This window comes from Dasypus novemcinctus, chromosome 10 (assembly GCF_030445035.2).
Source record: "Dasypus novemcinctus isolate mDasNov1 chromosome 10, mDasNov1.1.hap2, whole genome shotgun sequence".
Classification (NCBI taxonomy): Eukaryota; Metazoa; Chordata; class Mammalia; order Cingulata; family Dasypodidae; genus Dasypus; species Dasypus novemcinctus.
The window spans coordinates 106,509,235-106,530,473 of NC_080682.1; the positions used below are offsets into that span (position 1 = coordinate 106,509,235).

General features: G+C 34.9%; 1 protein-coding gene across 1 annotated transcript in view; it reads right to left on the reverse strand.

The window, feature by feature from the left end:
- The window catches only part of PGM2L1 (phosphoglucomutase 2 like 1), a 52,520-nt gene that overhangs the window by 22,280 nt on the left and 9,001 nt on the right, over positions 1 to 21,239 (reverse strand). Inside the window, exons 2-5 of the mRNA XM_058305942.1 lie at positions 11,621 to 11,788; positions 9,183 to 9,289; positions 7,921 to 8,005; positions 6,837 to 6,920 (exon numbers count right to left, since the gene is read on the reverse strand). Coding sequence (XP_058161925.1) covers positions 6,837 to 6,920; positions 7,921 to 8,005; positions 9,183 to 9,289; positions 11,621 to 11,788 — 444 coding nt within the window. The remainder of the gene's footprint in view (positions 1 to 6,836; positions 6,921 to 7,920; positions 8,006 to 9,182; positions 9,290 to 11,620; positions 11,789 to 21,239) is intronic.

The window sequence follows — 21,239 nt, forward strand, 5'->3', positions numbered from 1 at the left end:
TCATACTCTTAGATCTGTAACTATATAATAAAAACAGTATCTTAGAAACCATGGACTATCCTGTAAAACTTGACATTATTAAATTTTAGCATTATCAAGTGGTTCTGTTATATGACATAAAAGAAATCATTTTTCAGTTATAAATTAAAGTAGCATTTATGTCATACCAGATAACATCTATATCAGGCAAGAAAACATATTAATTACTCCATTTACATTTCAGTATGTTGTCAGTTTGTCAATTAGCTTGATCAATAATAAGATATTAGGAGCAGCTACCAAAAAGCAAGAAAATGTATTTCTAATAATTCACAGGATCCCAAAGTTAGAAGATACTCTGCTTAGAGGATATCTATCCTGACTTCTACCATGTGTTTAACATGAATCTTCTCTATTACATCCTGAAAAGGAAAGACTACATTTGAATATCTACTGCCAAGCAATATGGTAGACTAGATGACCTGGAAAACTCTCCCTCTATAAACAACTCAAAATGTTAGATAAAATTGAAAAAACACTATCTTAAATGCATAAGCTAGCTCACAAGAAGGAAAGGGAGAAATCCAGGCAGTGGGGGGAAAAGAAAAAAATTGAAAACCAGAGTAAATGGCTGATGCAATAGGATACCCTTTTATCTAGGACTTCAGTTGCAATGCCCGTGTGTAAGGTAGGGAGCTGGAACTGAAATTCCCCCTAACAAAAAAGTCCTTGAAGGGCTTCACTTTCAATGAAAATAGAAAATGAAAAATTTCTCCCCACTGCTATGAATAGATATTGAAGCTCCCTAAATTAATCCATAAATGTAATGTGATTCCAATAAAAATGTCAAAACACCTTTCTTTAAATTTGGACAAATAGATTTTAAAGTTCTTACAGTAAAATAAGTTGTAGAAAGAGCCAGGAAATTTCAGAAGAGTAGTGATGAGAAGCAACTAGCCCTACCACTTATTAGAAGAAATTTTATTTTATTTTTCTTCTTTTAGGAGTTACCAAGGATTAAACCTAGGACCTAGTACATGGGAAGGAGATACTCAACCACTGAGCTGTACCCACTACCCTAGAAGAAATGTTAAATGCCAAATGATTTTATATAGGTATACTAATTTAAATATCAATAAGCAGACTAGAGTATACATAAACACCTTCAAATGCAATGGAAATGTAGCATTTATTAAATGTATTATTTCAAGTCAGTGGGGAAATGATATATTACTCAATAATAAATAAATAAATAAAGGATCAACATAGGGGCCATTTGAAAAAAAATAAAATTTTATCTTATCTCACACTACACAAAAATATGTAGCAGATGGATCAAAAATTATATGAATGAGAAAAGCTTTTCTAAGCATGACATAGAACCTAGAAACCTTAAAAGATTGACAAAATTGACAAAATTTACTACATTGAAAAAATATCATAAAGTCAAAAGACAAATAATAACCTGGGGGGAAATATCTGCAAAACAAATGACCAAGGGCTAGTTTTTATGTATAAAGAGTTTCTACAAATTAATAAGAAAAAGGGCAGAAGCCCAAAAGAAAAATGAGAATGTCCTTTAACAGTTCTCAGGAAGAAAAATACAAATATCTTTTAAATACATGAAAAGATGCTTAATTTCACTCATAACAGAGGTACAAACTAAACATAATGACATATTTCACCTGAGGGGCAAAGACCACAGTTTGATAACACAACACCGGAAGGTGGGCGCTCATATATTGGTGAGAATAGCAATTGGCACAACCATCTTAAAGAGAATGCCATGTTTTCCTGCATATTCCCTTTGACCCAGAAGTTCCACTTCTAGAAATTTATCCTATAGATCAGCAGTAGCCAAGAGAAATGTGTGAGCAACAAACGCAAGCCACGTCATTTAAAATTTTCTAGTTGCAATATTAAAAAAAAAAAAACAGGTGAAATTATATTTTCAATAACCCAATATATCCAAAATATTATCACTTCAACATGTACTTAATATAAAATTACTAATGAGATAGCTTACATTCCTTTTTTGTAGTGAGTCTTCAAAATCCACTGTGTATTTTATCCTTACAGCACATCTCAATTTAGACTAGCTATATTTTAAGTGTTCAATAGCAACAAGTGGCTAGTGGCTTCCATAGTGAACAATGTAGCTATAGATGATAACAATATTAACAACAGAGAACAGTACTGAGCACCTAGCAGAGCCATGCATTATTTCAGTCGCCTGTCTCTCAGTTTATGATATTTGTTTCTATTATTACCTCCAATTTGCCGATGGGGAAACTGAAGCACAGGGAAATTAAGTAACTTGCCTGAGGTCACAAAGTTTTTGAGTGTCAGAGATAGGTTTCAAACCAAATCCACATTCTTAACCCTATTCAATACTGATACATGTGGACAATGATATATGCAAAAGAACATTCATCATAGCACTGTTTATAAACAGAAGATCAGAAACAAATTTAACAGGGGACTGATTTAAATAAATTAAGATTCACCCATTCAGTGGAATACTATAAAGATTTTAAGATGAATGGGGTAGATCTATATATGGAGACATGGAATGATCTCTAAGATATTGCGGCAGTTTGAAATTATTTTATGAATTCCAAAACAGAAAAAAAATTATGTTTGTAAATTAATCTATTCCTCTGGGTGTGATACCCTTTCATTGCATTAAATTCAGCTGAAGTGTCTTTGATTAGATTACCTGTTAAGATTAGGGTTTTGATTTGACTATATCAGTGGGCATGATTCTGGTTGAGTCTCTACCCCCTTGCTGTGTCTGATATAAATATACTCACATAGACACAAGAAGACACACAGGAAAGAGAGAGCTTTGTCATTTTTGATCTGGCCATGTGACAGAAAGAAGAAGACTCCAACAGCTCAAGTCCCAGGGAGAGAGGAGACATTTTGCCTGACAACTTAGAGCTGAGATTCAGAAGAAATCAGAACAAATTGACTGATATAAGAGGCCCAGAAAGAAACAAGCCCTATGCCAGGAGAAAATAGACTTCACTTAAGCATGAAGCCTTAGGAGGCTGGGTCTGTGGAGCCTCAAGAGGAAGAGGGGAAGGCAGAAGGGAAGGCAGAGACCAGCCAGAGATTGGCGACCATCTTGCTTCAACTGACTTTGGTGAAAAAGTCCCTATTGTGATACTTTGAGTTGAACTTTCCAGGGCCTAGGGACTTAAAGACTTTACCCTAAATAAATACCCTTTATAAGGTACAAAGGCATCAGAAGACTTTGGCAGACAAATACAAACACACTTTCTGTGAAAAAAGAAAGGCACAGAACACTATATATTTCCCTACTATTTATGTTTTTGAAAAAAAGGGGGGTGGGAGTGACAAGCATATATGCTTATATATGCATAGACTACCTCTGGAACTAAAATAAAACTGGAGATCATAGGTGCTTCTGAGAAGGGCTACTATGGGGCAGGGATGGGAGAGAAACTTTTTCTTTGGGCTTTACCTTATGATTGTATCTTAAGAGAAAAACAACAGCAAAAATCGTTGAAGGTCTACTATGTGTCAAATATGTTCAAGAGCAATGAACATCAAAGCAGACTAAATCCTTTTATCCATGAGATTATTGTTAAGGGGATGGGAGTGGAGAAGGTCAAACAAGTCAAAAAAGAAACAAAATAATTCTTCATAAAGAAACTAGATTTTACAGATAGTGACAAATGCTGTGAAGAAAATAATCAGGATGATGAGAGTCACTGAGGGAAATTCCTTTAGATAAGGTGGTCAGGAATGCTTCTTCAATGAAGCAACATCTGATCTGGAACCTAAAGGATGAAAATAAACAAGTATGCAAGATACGGGAAAGTGTAATCCAAGCAGAGGGGAAAAAACAATTATGAAGAGGTGGAAAAGGACTTGGTATACTGGAAGAAACTGAGGAAGAGAAAGAAGCGGCAGTGTGACCAGAATACTACAGTGAGTACAGGAGAGGGATGAATGAAATGGGGTTGCAGAAGTAGGCAAGAGACAGTTCACACAGAGTTCTGTAAGCCCCAAGTGGATGATACCTAGAACATCTCCTACCTGACCTCGCCCCTGCCACCCTCTCCTCAAGCATCCCTCCCTGAAAGCAAACTAAGCTTTAGCTGCCATAACCTTAAATGCTACCCACCCCAAGTATATCTTGTTTTGAGAAAAGAGTATATACCCAGCTGTTTTCCCAAAACTTGCATGCAAGCCTCTGCCATTCAGTCACCTTTACCCTGCAGGCCCATATAATGTAAAGAGTAGTTGTTATAGGTGTGGAGATACTCAAGCGAACTTCTTGCCACCTCACTGTCTGTCATGAGGTAGCTGCAGCTTTCTGTAAGTTCCTCTAATAAACACTTTAGGACTGATTATCCTGGAGCGCAGTGCCTCTTTCTTTGGAATCTCAACAGACCACATTGTGGGGTGGTTTGGGGCAGTTCTGGCTGGGTTTCCCCCTATTTCTTCCTTTGGGGTGATTCTGCTGCTGGTTCAGCAGGACACAACACCAAGGTAAAGAGTTTGGATTTTATTCAAAGAACGAGAAGCCATTAAAGAACTTAAAGCAAGAGAGTGTCATGACCTGGTTTATTTTTTAAAAGATCATCTGGCAAATGCTCTAATAATAATTGAAGTGATGAATGCACAGCTATATCATTATACCAAATAACACTGATTGTACACTTAGGGTGGATTTTATGCTTTATTAATATGTATCAACAAAACTGACTTGATTAAAAAAAAAAAAAGATCACCTGGCCACTCTGGTGAATAGATTGCAGGGGAGAACTGTGGAAGCAGGGAGGAGACCAACTAGGATGCTGTGGTTCAGTCAGAAGACAACATTATGGCTTAGAATAGTGAAGATGGGTGGAGATAGTCATATTCAACATATATTTTAGATGCAGAATTTGCAGAACCTGTTAATAGATTGAATGGTAGGAGTGAAGGAACGGGAGTAATCAAGAATGATTTTTGTTTTTTGTTTGCATGAGTGGAAATGTCAATTTACAGAGATAGGGAAGACTAGGAGAGGAATATATTTAGGGATGTGTGTGGCAGGTTGTGGAGGAATTAACAGCTCTGTTCTAGAGACACTGATTTTGAGATGTGTCAGACATTCCAGTGCATGTCAGGTAGGCAGTTGGATATAGGGGTCTGATAGGAGGTCTGGGTTTTTAGCTCTGACAGTTGACCTTTCCCTCTTTGCAACTCTCTTTTTTTTGTTTCTATGACACCAATCTCTCCTGGTTTCTCTCCTATCTCCTGCTCCTCTTCTTCAAGTTGGCTTTTCCTAGGGATCCATTCTTGTCCTCTTTTCTTTCTACTCTATGTTGTCTCTGGGCTGCTTATCCAAGTAAAGGACCTCCAAATACTCCCAAATGTGTAACTACAGCCCAGACTTCTCCACTGAGCAAAAGATCTATATATCCAACTATCAAAGGACATTATCACATGGTTAACCCACAAACACCACAAATATGGCCCAAAGTGAGTTAACCATGCTTCTTCTCTTGCCTCTGTGAATGGTATCATTATCTACTTAGCTGGGCAGAGTAAAATTCTTAGATTAGTATTAAATCATCTTTTTCCCAGTATAACAGAGCTCACTATGTCCAGTCCTCCCAAACAAGAAGAAAAACAATACAAAAGCCTAGGCTTACCACATAGAAGCCCCAAGCAGTGGCTCAGGACTGTGCCATGTTATCTTTTATTTGCCTCTACACAGTCACTTTCCACCCTTCTCTACCCTCCTTTCTGCTACAGGAGGCTGACACATCAAATAGACTCTGGCCATCACAGAGTCCAGCAGTAGATCAGAGAGAGAAGAGAGTGAGGTCAAGGTATTTATTCCTCTGGCTCTCCTCCTGCAAACTCCCATTTATTCTTCAAGTTGTTGGTACATGTAACAGTTTGATATTATTTATGAACTCCAAAAAATATATTTGATTATGTTTGTAAACTGGTCTGCTCCTCTGGGCATGATACCCTTTGACTGTATTAGATTCGGCTGAGATGTCTTTAATTAAATCATGTTAAGATTAGGGTTTTGATTTGATCATGTCATTAGGGCGACTCAGTTTGAGTGCCTGTCCCCTTTGTGGACTATATAAATGGACACCAATCAAGCAGACCCACAGAAGTAGATAAACAGAGAAGATACATAGAGGAAGAGATTCAGCTCCACAGATGTGGCAGAGGCCCTGGGAAGAGAGATGAGCCATTCACCTGGTAGTTTACAGCTGACCTTGTGAAGGGAACAGAGCAGCTGAGCCAGGAAAGAAATGAGCTGGGAAGAGAGACAAGCCCTATGCTAGCCTACAGCTGCGACTGGAAGAAGCTGGACCCACGGAGCCTTAAGAGGGAAGAGGAAGGCTGAACCCTCGCAGACACTGCCCACCATCTTGCCTCAATATGTGGCCTCAGAGTTTGGTAAGGAAGTAACCCTGAGTTGGACTCTTTAGGGCCTTGTAACTGTAAGCTTCTCTCCCAAATAAATACTCTTTATAAACGCCAACAGATTTCTGGCACTTTGCATCAACACCCCTTTGGCTGACTATACAGTACAATGCAAGCTTATTTCTGAAATGGTAGAGAGAAGGGATTTAGGATGGGATGGGGAAATCAAGAGCAGTGAGATACTAGAATGAAAAAGACCAATGGAGAGACTTTTATAATTTGAGAAGTTGTAAGGAGTATTAGTAATAGGTATTCTTTGACGGCCAGGCTTGGTGTTTTCATCTTTCTGATCCCAATGTCTGCCCTAGACCCCAGGACATAAAATATATTCAGTACATATTATTTGAACTATAAAATAAGCAGAAGGTCACGAGTCCAAGGTTCACCTTGTATCCATTGTCTTCCTTGCGGTTATGAGATGCAGTAATCATCACTCCTGCAACTGCTTTGAGCTCCTGGACTGCATATGGCTGAAAAAACAATAACATCATAATTCCATTTTGCTTCCTAGCTATTCATACATTTGATATAATTTTAATTAAATAACAGAAAAAATATTATGGTATAAAGTCCTAAAATCTAAAAAATAATCAACTCTAGGCTCAAATTTTATTTGATAACATGGCTTTTAAAAAAGTAATTCTTTTAGATCAACACCATACATTTTTGTCATGTTTTGTTTCACCTATTTTTAAACATTGTTTCCATTTCCATTAGTACTTATCTACTAATAAAGTGAAAAATCCAGAAGACAACAAGTACATCCACAGAGCTCACCAGAGCAAATTTCTTACAACTTTAGTGTGCATTCTTCAGAGAATGAGGGTGGCCAGATAGGGGCATACACTCCAGAAAGATCATGAATTTGGTTTTAGATATATTACATTTCAAATACCTTTATTCACTCAAGTATATATATTAAGTAGGGAGCTAAATATTCAAGTCTTGAGTTCAAGGGTGTTTTAAAATTTCTGAACATATGGGTTTTTGTGGACTTTCTTACTTCTAATTTTATTGCATTAGAGTCCAGGAATATGGTCTTAAAAGAACTTTCTGGTACTTGTTGAAACTTTGTGTTCCTGCTTGGCAAGAATGTGTATTGTAACATCACAGGAAGCAAGGTTTTATACACAACCCCCCCAAACACACATACACCAGATCAAGCCTGTTAAATAGTATGTTCAAACTTATCTTTATTCTTTTTTGTCTGCAGATAAATCAGTTTCTGAAAGGACAGCATTAAAATATTATACCATGACTGTGGAAACTTGTTACAGATCAAGTTCTTAGGCAGTTCAACAAATGCTGTTGAATGGAAATAAACTCACTGCAAAATTTGTTTTCCTTCCTTTTGGTCCTCCATTTCGTTTAATACAGAACTACATGATTGACAAAGATTTGAGGCCTGGTTGATTTAGGAAATTTTTCCAAGAGCAGCAAATTGTACCATCAATAAAACAACACACTTACCACAAAAGGTGTAGGAACATATCTTGAAAAAAGATACACAGGAACTTCTTTAGCCAGCAAGACTGCAGCAGTGAGTTTAGCAAGCCTGAAAAAAAAAAGAAGACAGATTTATTTAGTTTTTTCAAACCAGCTGTTAGGGGTTGAATCATGTCCCTCACAAAAAGCATATTCAGGTCCCTACACTTGGGCCTGTGGTGTGAAGCCATCTGTAAATGTGATCTTTGAAGATGTTTTTAGTTAAGGTATGCCCAAACTGAAAGAGAGTGGGCCTTAATCCAATATGGCCCTAAATCTCATAAGAAAAGACAATTGGCCACAGAAGGAGAAGCAAGAAGCTAAAGTCAATAGAACCCAGAAGAGAAGGAAGAAGACATTGCTATGTGTACTGCCATGTGACAGAAAAGCCAAGTACCATGAATTGCCATTAGTCTGCCCCAGAACACCACAGTCTTTGAGGATAAAGCATCTCCTTGCTGGTTCCTTGATCTTGGACTTCTTCTAGGTTCAAAATGGTGAGCCAATAAATTCCCAGTTTTTAAGCCACTTGTGAGTCAATAAATTCCTGTTTTTTAAGCCAACCCATTTTATTTGCTTTAGCAGCCAAGAAACTAAAACACTAACTTTCCACAAAATAAATAATTTATATTGCAATTAGTTCTGAATATAAAGTAGCCTAATACAACCAATTCTTATAATCACTGGTTATTTATAAGCCTCACACTCCAATTTAAACATTTTTAAAAATTGGAAATTTTAAAAGGGACTTAACAATTAACAAAATTGACAATTTAATCTCTTTTTCCCTTATTCATCTTCTGGTATCTCTTTTTAACTAAGAAATAAAAAACATGAAAGGCACAAAGAATGGAGGAAAGTAAAATGAGGCTTTGATAAACCCAACATGCATAATTACCCCCTGAAAAAAGGTATCACTATATTATTATCTATGTATGAATATACCAAAAAATTAATCGAATAGAACTATAAGGAGAGAATACAAACTGCATAAATTACTCCAGCTTAGCAAAGTTTGCATTATAAATGCAAACTCTTTAAATATTTTAAATATTTTTAAATTTTACTCCTTTTTATAAGGCTAAAGTTTATCTTTGAAATGTTGCTTCTATTTCAGCTTTTAAAAAATATTAAAATGTGATCACATTCTATTTGACAGTCTCCTATTTCAGAAATTCTACTATAGGAAAAAATAATTTTTAAATGTTTTATTCCAATCCAATTTAATCTTTGAAATACCACCACACCTCTGGCTGCTGCAGCTGCTGGTTACTTGACCCCGGGTGTCATACCCAACAACAAAGCCTCTCTGCTTGAAGTCTGAGAAACATCTCTCAAGGTATTTGTACATTCCCTGAAACAGATAAACACAAAAGATTAGCTCCCGACTAATGCTTACATTTTATAAGACTTAAAATCTCTGATTTTTATGTTTGGTGTATAGCTTATTGGCTCCTAGGGAACTGGCTTCTTCCTTTATGCCCATGTTTACTAATGTGGGAATAATATTGTACAATCCACAAATGCAAGATCACAAACCTATTTATTTCCTGGAGTTTTGGGTACATTAATACTATGGAAGTAGCAATTAAGTAACCATCTGATCTAATTCACATTAGAAAAAAGATGGGACATGTGAGCCATAATGCTAAAAAGATTGTAAGAAGGGCCAAAAGAAATTGTTTCTTGCCTTCATCACTCCAGAGAACAGAATTCTGACCATTTTAGGCCCTTGCTAAATCATATAACTGAAGCTAACCAAAAATTTGATCTATTTTTGAACCAAACATTTTAAACTCAAACAACATAGTTCTTTTTAATATATTTCTAAAGATAGCTGGTAGCATTTATAATTTCTTAGTTTTAAAATCTCACAGAAATGGGAGAATCCTGTATTTTATGCATGATTGTTCTTTAAACCCACAATTTCTCTAATAAAGAAAATAAATAAATAAAAATCTTACAGAAAAGTAAATCTCAGACTAGAAATATTTATAGTTAAGACAGTGAAGTATTTGATATTGAAATGGCATGAAGTATTTGATATTGAAAATATCAAAATAAATGAAAATCATTTCACTATCTGCGAATGATTTGCTAACTTTAACAAATGAATACTTTCATTTCTAAAAAAAACACTTCATATTATTACAGTCCTTTAAAATTACCTTCACAATCCTTACAACATAGTCAATCCTTACAACAACCCTGAAAAGTAGGAAACACAGACACCATTTCTGTTTCTGTATCTCAACATCTCTTTTAAAATGAGGAAACAGAATAAGACGGAAGCTCGATTTAATGATATGCCCGAGGCTATTCATTCAACTAAAACTAAGTTATACTGATTTACAGAAGATCTACTATATGGTAAGCTATGCTAAGTACATAGCAGCACCAAATTAGGCCCCAGTGAATTCTGGTCCATGGGTCTTTTAACAATAATATTCCATTTCCTTTTCTAACCTATTCCATACTGTGTGTGTATGTGTATGGGTGTGTGTTGGGGATGGGGTGGGAAAGATTTATATAGCTCAAACTGTCTACTTTCACCCACTTACCCATTTCTAATGATGATACTGTCCTAAAACCCCATAAAACCTCATATTACTCTCTGCTATGAGAATTCATCTTCTTATCCCCCCATATCTAGATTCTGCAAAGGGGCTGGGGCTTTTGGATTTGATCTGGCTTTTCTACAGGGCAAAATAGGATCCCAACTCCTGTAAAAATTTGTACTTTTAAAGAAATTGATTTTTAATCATCTCCTCTGCTGCCTTTTATAAAGTCAAGGAATCTTTACCTCAAATGAAAGCTCATGAGGAAACCAATACATAAAAAAGATAAAGCTGAAGGATGTCTATATAAGAAATACACAAGGTGACACGAATCATACCTACCCAGCTATCTTGTCATCCTTCTCCCTGATCCCCTGCATAAGCCCTTAGCTTTAGAGAGTTCCCTCAGAATAAGGCTAAAGATGATTTATTATTTGGCAATGTTGACTAGAATTATGTTCACAGACAATTCTCTAGTCCAGAACTATACTAACTGCATTCTTGGCCTTAAAGGCATAGTCCTTTTTTTCTTTCTTTTTCTTTTTTTGCAACTATCCAGTAAGTTTGAAATTATTTCAAAATAAAATGTTTAAAGAAAAAAAGACGTGTAGTTCATTAAAATAAAAAGTGTAGTTCCTTGAAATAGTGGGAATGATATGCTAGAATGAGAAGTAATTTGTTTCTAGAGTTATCTACATAAAAATGGAGAGAAATAAAACAAAATGTAACATGTTTAAAATCATATAAAGGAAAATAGTTTCCACTAAATATTATGAATACGCTATCCATGTCCATACCAAACTGGGTAATCCATCTTCTTTTTACCTAAGCTTCTTTGTATTAATAGGAAATATAAATATCCATTTTCTTGTTTCAAATGCAAAGTAACACTAAAAACAATGTCAATCAATATAACAATCAAAAAATTTGTCTGTGACTTGAAGATAACCAAATGACTTTTAAAATAAGTCTTGGGTAAGACCAAAGTTCAGAGTTTAGTCTACACTTCTACTTCATTAAGTACCTTCCTGGAAATAAAGCTAACTTTTAAGCAACGCACTAATTTAAGAAGGAAAAAAAACAGAAGGAGAAAAAGAATACATATAAGACTTTATTATAATATTTACCTGTGTTGACTGTATTACTGTAAGGTCATTAATATAACAAAACCCTGCCCCCATGGCAGAACGAAGTCCGGCAGTCCCAAAAGTCATTCGACAACAAAGACGATCTCGCAGTTCTTTGTTCATCCCATTCCGTAACAGATTTTCAATCTGTGCTTTTGTTTTGGGATTCTATAAAAAAGAAGCATTAAAACTTAATCATGATGGCAAGCAAAGTCCTAATAATAAGTCCTTCTGAGGGCCCATTAAATATTATATATATATTATTGAGTTATTAACAGTAGTATATATAATAAAAATAATTATTGAGTCCCCAAAAGAGCCAGGCACAATTGAGGGTGATTTACGTTTCTCTAATTGTCATAACAATTTTTATAATATATCCAAGAATGCTCCTTTTAACAATTTGAAAAATTTAAAACCTATGGATTCAAAATAAACCCCTTAGTCAAAAATAACATAAAATTTTCAAGTCTATATTGTTTTAAAAAGAAACATGGAAGTTATTGGATAAATGCCATCAAAATATACCTACCAACTATCTACCTAACCTCTGAAATTAAAAATAACAAGATAAGTTATACACATTTTAACTTTAAAGGCACAGAAAACTATTCAGTTGATCTACAGTGACAAATGACCATAAAACTATCTTAGGTGTTAAGTGTGGAGTTAGTTAAGAATGAGATGAAAACTCAGTTCAAACATGGCTTATAAGGCCGGACATACCCACACCTACATTTTATGATTCTGTATTTCATGAGCATATACTTTAACTTATTTTTATAAACCTAAATGACACCAATGACTAAAAATTGTGCTTCATAGAAGAGTAGCAACTTTAAAATAGGAATACAATTAAAATAAGAATAAAATAAATAGAACAGCATTTTCAGGAGAGTCAAATATTAAGAAAATAAGATGAACTCCAACTTCTCTCTTCTGGGTTAGTTGTGTTTAGTCTCTACTAACTGTTTGGATCTTCTACATTTGTAGACTATACAATGATAATGAATGCTCAGAATGATAAACCAAGGTACTAGAAAGATGCTAAATAGTAGGAATAGATTTATACTTGTAAAGATATAAAAACATAGTAATATGAAGAGTTAAACAAAAGGATTTTCTGATTATAGTGGAAATTAAAGTAACCAAAGTACATGCCATAAACTAATGAGAAGTCATGAAAATTCTGATTAACTGAAGTTTTAATCTGCTTAGAATATAGTAGACCTAGACTCAAGTAGTCTCTACTTTATAAAAGGCACACAGTAACAAATACACAGCCTATATAAAAATATGAATCGCTAATTATGAGAAAAAATACAAACCATAAGATTATCTGTGCTATTATATTATTCCAACCATCAGAATTGATAGCAAGGTCAAAGAGACTTAACATTTAAAGATAGGCATAAAACTAGTAAAAATGGAAAAGACTGAAATCTTCAGTACTGTGGAGGGTACACGGCACACACATATACTGTTAGTAGGATTGTAAAATGGAATAGTCTTTTTAGAGTTATTTGACAGCAACTATAAAAATTTAAATTGCACAGGCCCTTTAGCCTGTAACTTTCTCTGTCTTCAGCAATACCTTTACATACACAAAAAGATTTGTACAAGACCATTAATTGCAGTGTAGTAATATTGTTCCCATTTTATAGATGAAGAAACTGAAATCTAGAGGGGAGCCCCAGTATCACTAGGCTAGTACCAAAGGTCTAGAGAGGATCTGAACCCAGGATAGTCTGACTCTAAACACTATACCATGTCAACACACACAAAATAATTGTGTAGGGCTAGTTAATAATGCTTTTAATAACAATTTAACTCCAGCTACAAAGCAAAACAACATTCCTTTTTATCACAACTATGTACATATAAAAACGATGCACCCAACATGAATGCTATTAGGTTACTAAGCACACTCCCTAGTGTTTAACTGCACAACAACTTAAGAGTGGGGCCTAAAAATTCCATTTTCTGATACTGGAATTCCCATACTAACCTAATTCCTGATTCTGAAAAAGCCTATAAGTTAAAGAAAGGGAAAAATGGACAATAAACCAAGATACAATAGACATAATGAGTAAATTTGTATGGTAATGAAAGCAAAACAATTGTGGTGGTAGGCAACTGAAATCTACTTTAAACTCCAATTTCTCCACTATTTTGTACTAGACTTCAAGTTAGATGTTGCGTTGTCTTTTTTGGTGCATAGCTTTCTCCATGCTACATGGGGGCTTATGCCTCACCACAGCCCCACCATGCAGGTCTGCGGTGCCTTTTTTCTTTTTTTTCACCAGGAGGTCCCGGGATGGAACCGGGTCCTCCATATGATAAATGGGAGCTCAATTGCTTGAACCACAGCCACTTCCCTAAAATTAGATGTTGATGTTACAAATTTTTTAAAATATAACTTAAATGGATATAAATATAGCCATGATTATTATATATTTTCCAGATGATGAAATTCCATTTGTATTATGTAGCCAAAATCTTCAAGTCATTATGCTTTCTATAAATTACAATATACGAAGAATCTAAAGAACTATAAGCAAATTGTTTTGAATACAATTTCCACATAGAACTCAATTAAATGAAGAAGAGTATAGAAAATGTTCCAATTTGTATAAAAAGAGATATATATTCATATGTCATTCCAGAAATATTCCATGCAAATGAGACAAAAAATAATGTTTATCTCTGAAAAGGAAATCAGGGGCAGGGTCTGTGGTAGAAAAGTGACTTCTTTTTATCATCAGTCTTTGTACTTTTAGAATATTCTGCTGTATGTATTTTTTAATGGTAAAAACTAGTTCAGTATCCATGATGACTGAGAAAAACCACTACTTGTGTGTCTGTGAAATGCCTTTTACCTCACGACTTGCTTACTTTTTCTACCCAGAAAAAGCTGTTAATAAGATCTGAATCTATAAAACATATATTAGTAATGCTTTCACAAATACAAATTATAATTTGCTTTCTCTCATTTACAATTCTTTCATTACTTGAGGGTATCGGAAGCTTAGTCAGCAAAAAAAGAAGAAAATTGTTCAATGGTATCAACTATAAAAAAACTCCTCTGAAATTATAATGTAAGTCAGCAGGAATGTAACTTGATTTACATACTTTTCAGAGATATACTTATTGACCTACTGTATTAGATTTAGCATTCAATCTAAACTAAATATGTTCTTAACTAGACATCACAGAATCCTAATTTTAGTATCCCAAAAAAGTAATCCTGCAAACAATCCAGAGATTTTAGTGACTACAAGTATTTTCCATACTTCACCAGGAATAAAGCTGATTGTTTAGTATGAAATCAGTAAGCTAAAAAAACAGAAATAAATTCATGCATTATTTTCAAATATTACCTGTATACCCAAAATTTTCCTTTAGGTTCTAATCCTATGGATTGCCGCAACTTTACATGGCTGAAATGAAGAAAAGAAAGTGTCTTCTTACACAAAACTCTGTGGAGTTTTTTCCCCCATACTGTAGGACCATAAGGCCCAAATTCAAAGAAAACATGAAATAATTAATTGAAAATAAAAGAACACACTAAGTATACAGAAACACCTCTTCTAACAAACTTGTTACAAAGTTTCATAGATGTGAAAAAGCTACACAACAGACCAAAATCACACCAACCCTGCTTGCCATCAAATGAAAGAACTAGCATTTGCTTATGAAGGATCATTTTGAACCTACCCCCAAGCTTTTCTGAAACTATTCTGTTCATAATTTGGGGGCTTCAGTATTACTTATGCATTAAATATGTAAATAAATAAAAGTAATCACCATTACATAAAACAAATCTTATTTCCAGTGAAAAATTTTCCTATAAATCTTTCCTACTTATTTTTAAAAACCAATATTTTTATCATTCTTACACAACTTGAATCTACTCTAATATTCTAATACTAAATCTAACTAACAGCTTAAAAATAATCTAAAATATGAATATCATTGTTTAGAAGATTAGAAGAGATCTAAAAGAACATAATATATATGTTTAAGCCCAAATCCTAATACAGTTACAAACCTAAAGAGGAGTCAATATACAAAACTGACTTAATAACTCAATACATCTAAAATTGCAAAACTGCTAATATTTTTAAATGTTACTGATGGAGACTTGGCTAAACAATAAACACCAGTGTTCTATAACTACAGAGAAAACTTTTTCAAAGTTTATTTCTAAACAGAAGTTAAAAAAGGAAACTGCAATCTGAAAATCCAAAGGGTGAATGAACACAAGTGACATTTACTTCTGAGGGTCAGCCAACTTGAAGATCCAAATCTAGAGCCCTGAAGCAGTACATGTTTTCCAAACCAGATGCTTTCTTATTGGTTCCACAAGGTACTCCTGCAAAACCAATCGTTCCCCTTTAAAGAATCATTATGTAGATGCTAACTTTAATTTCCTTCTCTTTAAAAAGTAGGCAGAAATCAGCATAAATTAAATTGGCTTAGAATAAAAACTTGAATGATTATACTTGTCATATAAAATGTGATTTACTAGAATAACAATTGCTCAATGAATTTAAAAAATCACATCCAGGAAATAAAGGCACCAACTACCCCCAAAGTAGAAAATAAGCTTTCAAATATAATATATTGTTATCATTTAAGTATAATATTGAATATTCCAAGGATTCATGGGAAAGATAAAAATGTTAATTTTTTATTTCAAAATTTAAGATTACTCAAAAGTCTTTTTTTAAAACATGAATTTTTTTCTAACAAAGCACATACTTTGAACTAATTTTAACTGTTTAATGACACAGTCAAACTTAAGTCTCCATAAGATTTTATTTTTTATCATTTGTTTTTTGAGGTGTCAGGGCCAGGGAAGCTGGTGCGCAACCACTGAGGCACATCGGCTAACCTGAATTGGTTTTTTCATTTGTTTGCTTGTTGTTTGTTTGTTTGTTTTTAGGAGGCACCAGGAACTGAACCCAGGACCTCCCATGGTGGAAGTAGGCGCTCAGTCACTTGAGCTACATCCACTCTCTCTATAAAGTTTTAAATAAAAAATTTTCTCATATAAGATAACCAACCTAAAATATTTTAAATGTCCATTTTCTTCCTCTAGATAGTCTGACACATTATACTTTTCTTGATAAATGAAGGACCCAATTGATGGTCAACTAGTTTGTTACTGAGAGGTAATGGAAAGACCACTTAACTATTGAGCCTGTAATTGGTGAGCTAGGTAATCCCAAAAAAGTCATCTGACCACCCTCTAGACTTCAGATTCCAAACAGAATCTGATGACTCTTGAGATTACCTTTTCAACTCTACAGATTTTATCAGTAAGTGATTATAACAATACTAAGTACAAGGGCTCTAGTCAGTAGCATCTATTACTGGCTTTATGATTTTGGACAAGTAATTTCACTGGTATCCTCACCTGTTTAAAAAAAGAAAGAAATAGGAATAATGCTTTACTCTTCTTATGGGCACATAGCTATCACACATTTTTCAGTCTCTCTTGGAGCTAGATGAGCCTATGTTCCAGAGTTCTGGTCTATGGACATGAGTAGAAGAGCTATGTGCTTCTTCAGGTCTAGCCCTAGAACCTTCTTCTCTGATTCTCCCTTGGACAGGTCATTTCTCTCTGAGGTTCATCAATGTAATTTAGGGGTTTCTGGTTAATCTGTAAAGATCCCCTCCTGGCTTCTAGTTTCTCTGTGTGCATTCAAAAAAGAAAAGAACCCCTTCTAAAGTTCTAATTGTTAGACCCAAGATTCACTCCAGAAACCTAGTGAAGAGCTCAACCTCTTATCACTTCCTATCTAATTTTTTCTCCAAAGAGCCTCATACTTTGAAAAATTGTTTATTCATCAGAATATATTCATTTTTTTTCATGAATTTTTTAAAAAGCAAGGACAGTGGCCAAAACAGAATTTGAGTGCTACCATATACATATACCTAATTCCAACCAAAAGCAACTAGGTATTTTAATTGGATTATAAATAGGTAAGTATATAAATTTCATAAAATCTTTTAAAATTTTATTTTCATGTTTTAAAAGGTTGATAATAACTCACTAGTCTGCAGACTCCAAATTAGTAATAGCACCTAACCACTCTTAATGTTTCTTCCCCTTCTTCCTTAGTTTTAGTTGGGTACATCCAGGGCAAAGCAGCTAAAGACTATTTCTCAGTCTACCCTGCAACTAGGTATGGCACGGGACTAAGTTCTGGCCAATGGAATGAAAAGAGAAATATGCTCCACTTCAGATCTTGCCCTGAAAGGATAAAGTGAAGACTCCCCTGAGTGACGGGAAAGCTGGCATTGCCACCTCGGATCAACAGAAGAAGTCAAAAATGAGGATGGTAGAGCCACTCTACCAGTCATGGACTGCCACTGACCTCTGAATATTATGAGAGAAATTATCTTCTGTCTGCTTTAAGCCACTATACTTTATGTCTTTATTTCAGCAGTTTAGACTACATGTTAATACTATGGGTGTGGGGAATTTAATCCAATCACCTCATCTGAGAATTGAGAAACCTGAGGATCAAATGAGGGCAAGTCATTTCACAAGGTAATGTTTGTGCCCAATGTGAAATAAGACTGGGCCTCCTGACTTTCAATCTACAGCTTTTTCTATATACCAAATTCTGTCCCCTATCATTCCTCCTTCTCCTGCCTATCCCCAGGCATTCTTCTTGCTACTTATATATTAATATTAAACATATTTTATAATATTAAAATATATATTACATATTCATCAAAGTCCATTGACTTTGGTATTCTATATTTTTCTTATAATCCGAAGATCAGTGGAAGTGAAGCTGCCTGACTTCCAAAGCTTGGTCGTAAAAGATAACACAGCTTCCATCTGTCATGCTAGCTCTTGGGACACTTGCCCTTGGAACTCAACATTGTGAGGAAACAGGCCACATAAAGTGGCCGCTATAGGAATTCTAGCTGGGATGTCAGCCAACAGCCAGCATAATGCCAGTTACATGAGTGAACAAACCTTCAGGTAGTTAAGTGATTTTTTTTATCACAGCATTTTCACTTCCAGCACTATCTTTATATGATAAAGCAAAAAATAATTATTTTTAATCAAACAGGAAATTCAAACAAAACCCTAGAATTCCTAGATAAGACATGGTTACTTTGGGGAAAGGACAAAGGGAAAAAATAGGATCTGGGAAGAGGACATGGGACTTTTCCTTAAAAATGAACTCTGATTAAAATTTAGCAAAAGGTTATGCATTAAAATGGAAACTGTTTATCATTATCTGTCTTTTTGAAGACAAGAGAGAAATCGATTTGCTAATAAGTCTTATTGCTTCTTCCCTAATTTTCTTAAAAGGAACTACGAAAGCATCCTAATATTTTTATCCATATTTCTGCAAGTCTCTAGGCTACCTTCTACAACTCTAATCTATCCCATCCTAAATACATACTTCAGCCAGATTAATCAGCCAAGAACCAACAATATAATTCTGGTTACATTAAATGTAAAGGTTAGGAAAGGTAAGATCAGACCCAGAAGGGCAAAGGAGTTCAAAGCTTTTCTGTATTCAAATATTCTCTCCACTTTCTGAACCCGAGTTTGTGCATAGGTTAAAAGCTAGGTATAACTACACCAAACAATCCTTAGAAGGAATAAAAGAGATGATCTACATGAAAGCATCTAGTACCAGGTCTGCAACAGAATCATTCAATAATCACCAGTTTTCCTTCTTTTCTTCTTAACCTCTACATTAGTCCAATGCATGTTATACCTGAGTTAAGAAAATATTTTCATTTTTCCTGCATACTCCCTGCTCAGATTAATTTTCCATTTTATTATTCTATTCCCCTCTCTAAGTTTCTTTCCCATATCTGCATATATTCCTACCCTACATATGCTGTAAGGCCCAGCTCAAATTCTGTTTCTTACATAAAGTCTTCCTGACAGTTAGTCACCTTTTCTTTGAATTTCTATTGCCCTTAAAAACAAGTAACAGTTCATCATTTAAGTGCTCTTGTTCATATTTTTAAATTTAGTTTTATTAATTACAAAATACATTAATACATTTCCTTTGTTTTAAAAAAAATACTAATAATACAGATAAAGCTACAGACACCTTTGACTAGTACCCTCACTCACTACCCTTTCTTGAGGGCGCCACTTATCGTTTGTGATATATCCTTCTAGCCCTTTTCCTACACATCTACATACTTACAGAAATGCAGTTTTCTTGTTTTTTTCTTTTATATATATATGACATTATCGAATTGTACATGATGTTCTATAACTTACTAATATATCTTGGAGAGCCTTTCAGTACCTCTGGGTCTATGTTACTCTTTTGAGCTGTAGCACTGTTCCATGGTTTATTTAACCAATTCCTTATTGATAGGAATTTATTTTTTTCTGACTTTTCCTTGCATAAATATTGCAATATTTCAGAGGAAAAATGACATGAGAAAGTTCTGAAGCAGAAACTATGAAATAAAACCAATACTTATATTAAAGAGTAACTAGCGAAAAGCTAAAATACCTTTTATCTGAGAGCTATAGTATTTTTTATCTACTTTATAATTTTCATACTCTTCAGGAAATTAAATATGGTCATTTTCGAAGTTTTATTTGGTAAGGTACAGAGCTCATTAAATTATTTGGTTTAAAAGATCCTTTGGGGTGGCAGACTTGGCCCAGTGGTTAGGGCGTCCGTCTACCACATGGGAGGTCCGTGGTTCAAACCCCGGGCCTCCTTGACCCGTGTGGAGCTGGCCCATGTGCAGTGCTGATGTGCGCAAGGAGTCCCTTGCCATGCAGGGGTGTCCCCCGCGTAGGGGAGCCCCACGCGCAGGGAGTGCACCGCCCAGCAGGAAAGAAAGTGCAGCCTGCCCAGGAGTGGTACCGCACACACAGAGACCTGACGCAACAAAAAGAAACACAGATTCCCATGCCGCTGACAACAACAGAAGCGGACAAAGAAGATGCAGCAAATAGGCACAGAGAACAGACAACCGGGGTGGGGAGGGGAGTAGAGAGAAATAAATAAATAAATAAATAAATAAATAAATAAATAAATAAATCTCTAAAAAAAAAAAGAGCCTATGCAGGATTGGATATACTATTCTGCTTAATGTACTCCCTGTCTATTCTCTTCTCCACCAGCAGTAATCATTTTCTCCATTTTGTAACTCCCACACCAGAGGGCAGCAGCCTCGGTAATTATTAGCAGTAATGGCAGAGAGCACTTGACTAATGAAAAATACTTCTTAAATAAAACATGTATTAAATTACTAATCAACCTTTATGGGAGTGTATATTTCTTTAAAAATATGACATATGAAATAGGTAAAAACAATGAAAACAGGCGAATTATGCAGTCTCTCTACAAAAATGGATGAAAGAAATCTTAGATTACCAAGGGAGGGACCCTGAAAATCTGAGCCAGTGAAATAAAATATTTATGTTATTTTGCTAATTCAGTGTATTTCTCGAGTAAAATCTGTCTGAACCAAATAAATTCCCTATGCATTAGATTCCCCATGCTTTCTGTGTGTGTGTGTGTGTGTGTGTGTATGTCTGCATGCTTGTGTTTGTATGTGTGTTTAACAAAAGGAAAGACCGAGGACAAATTATTCTAGA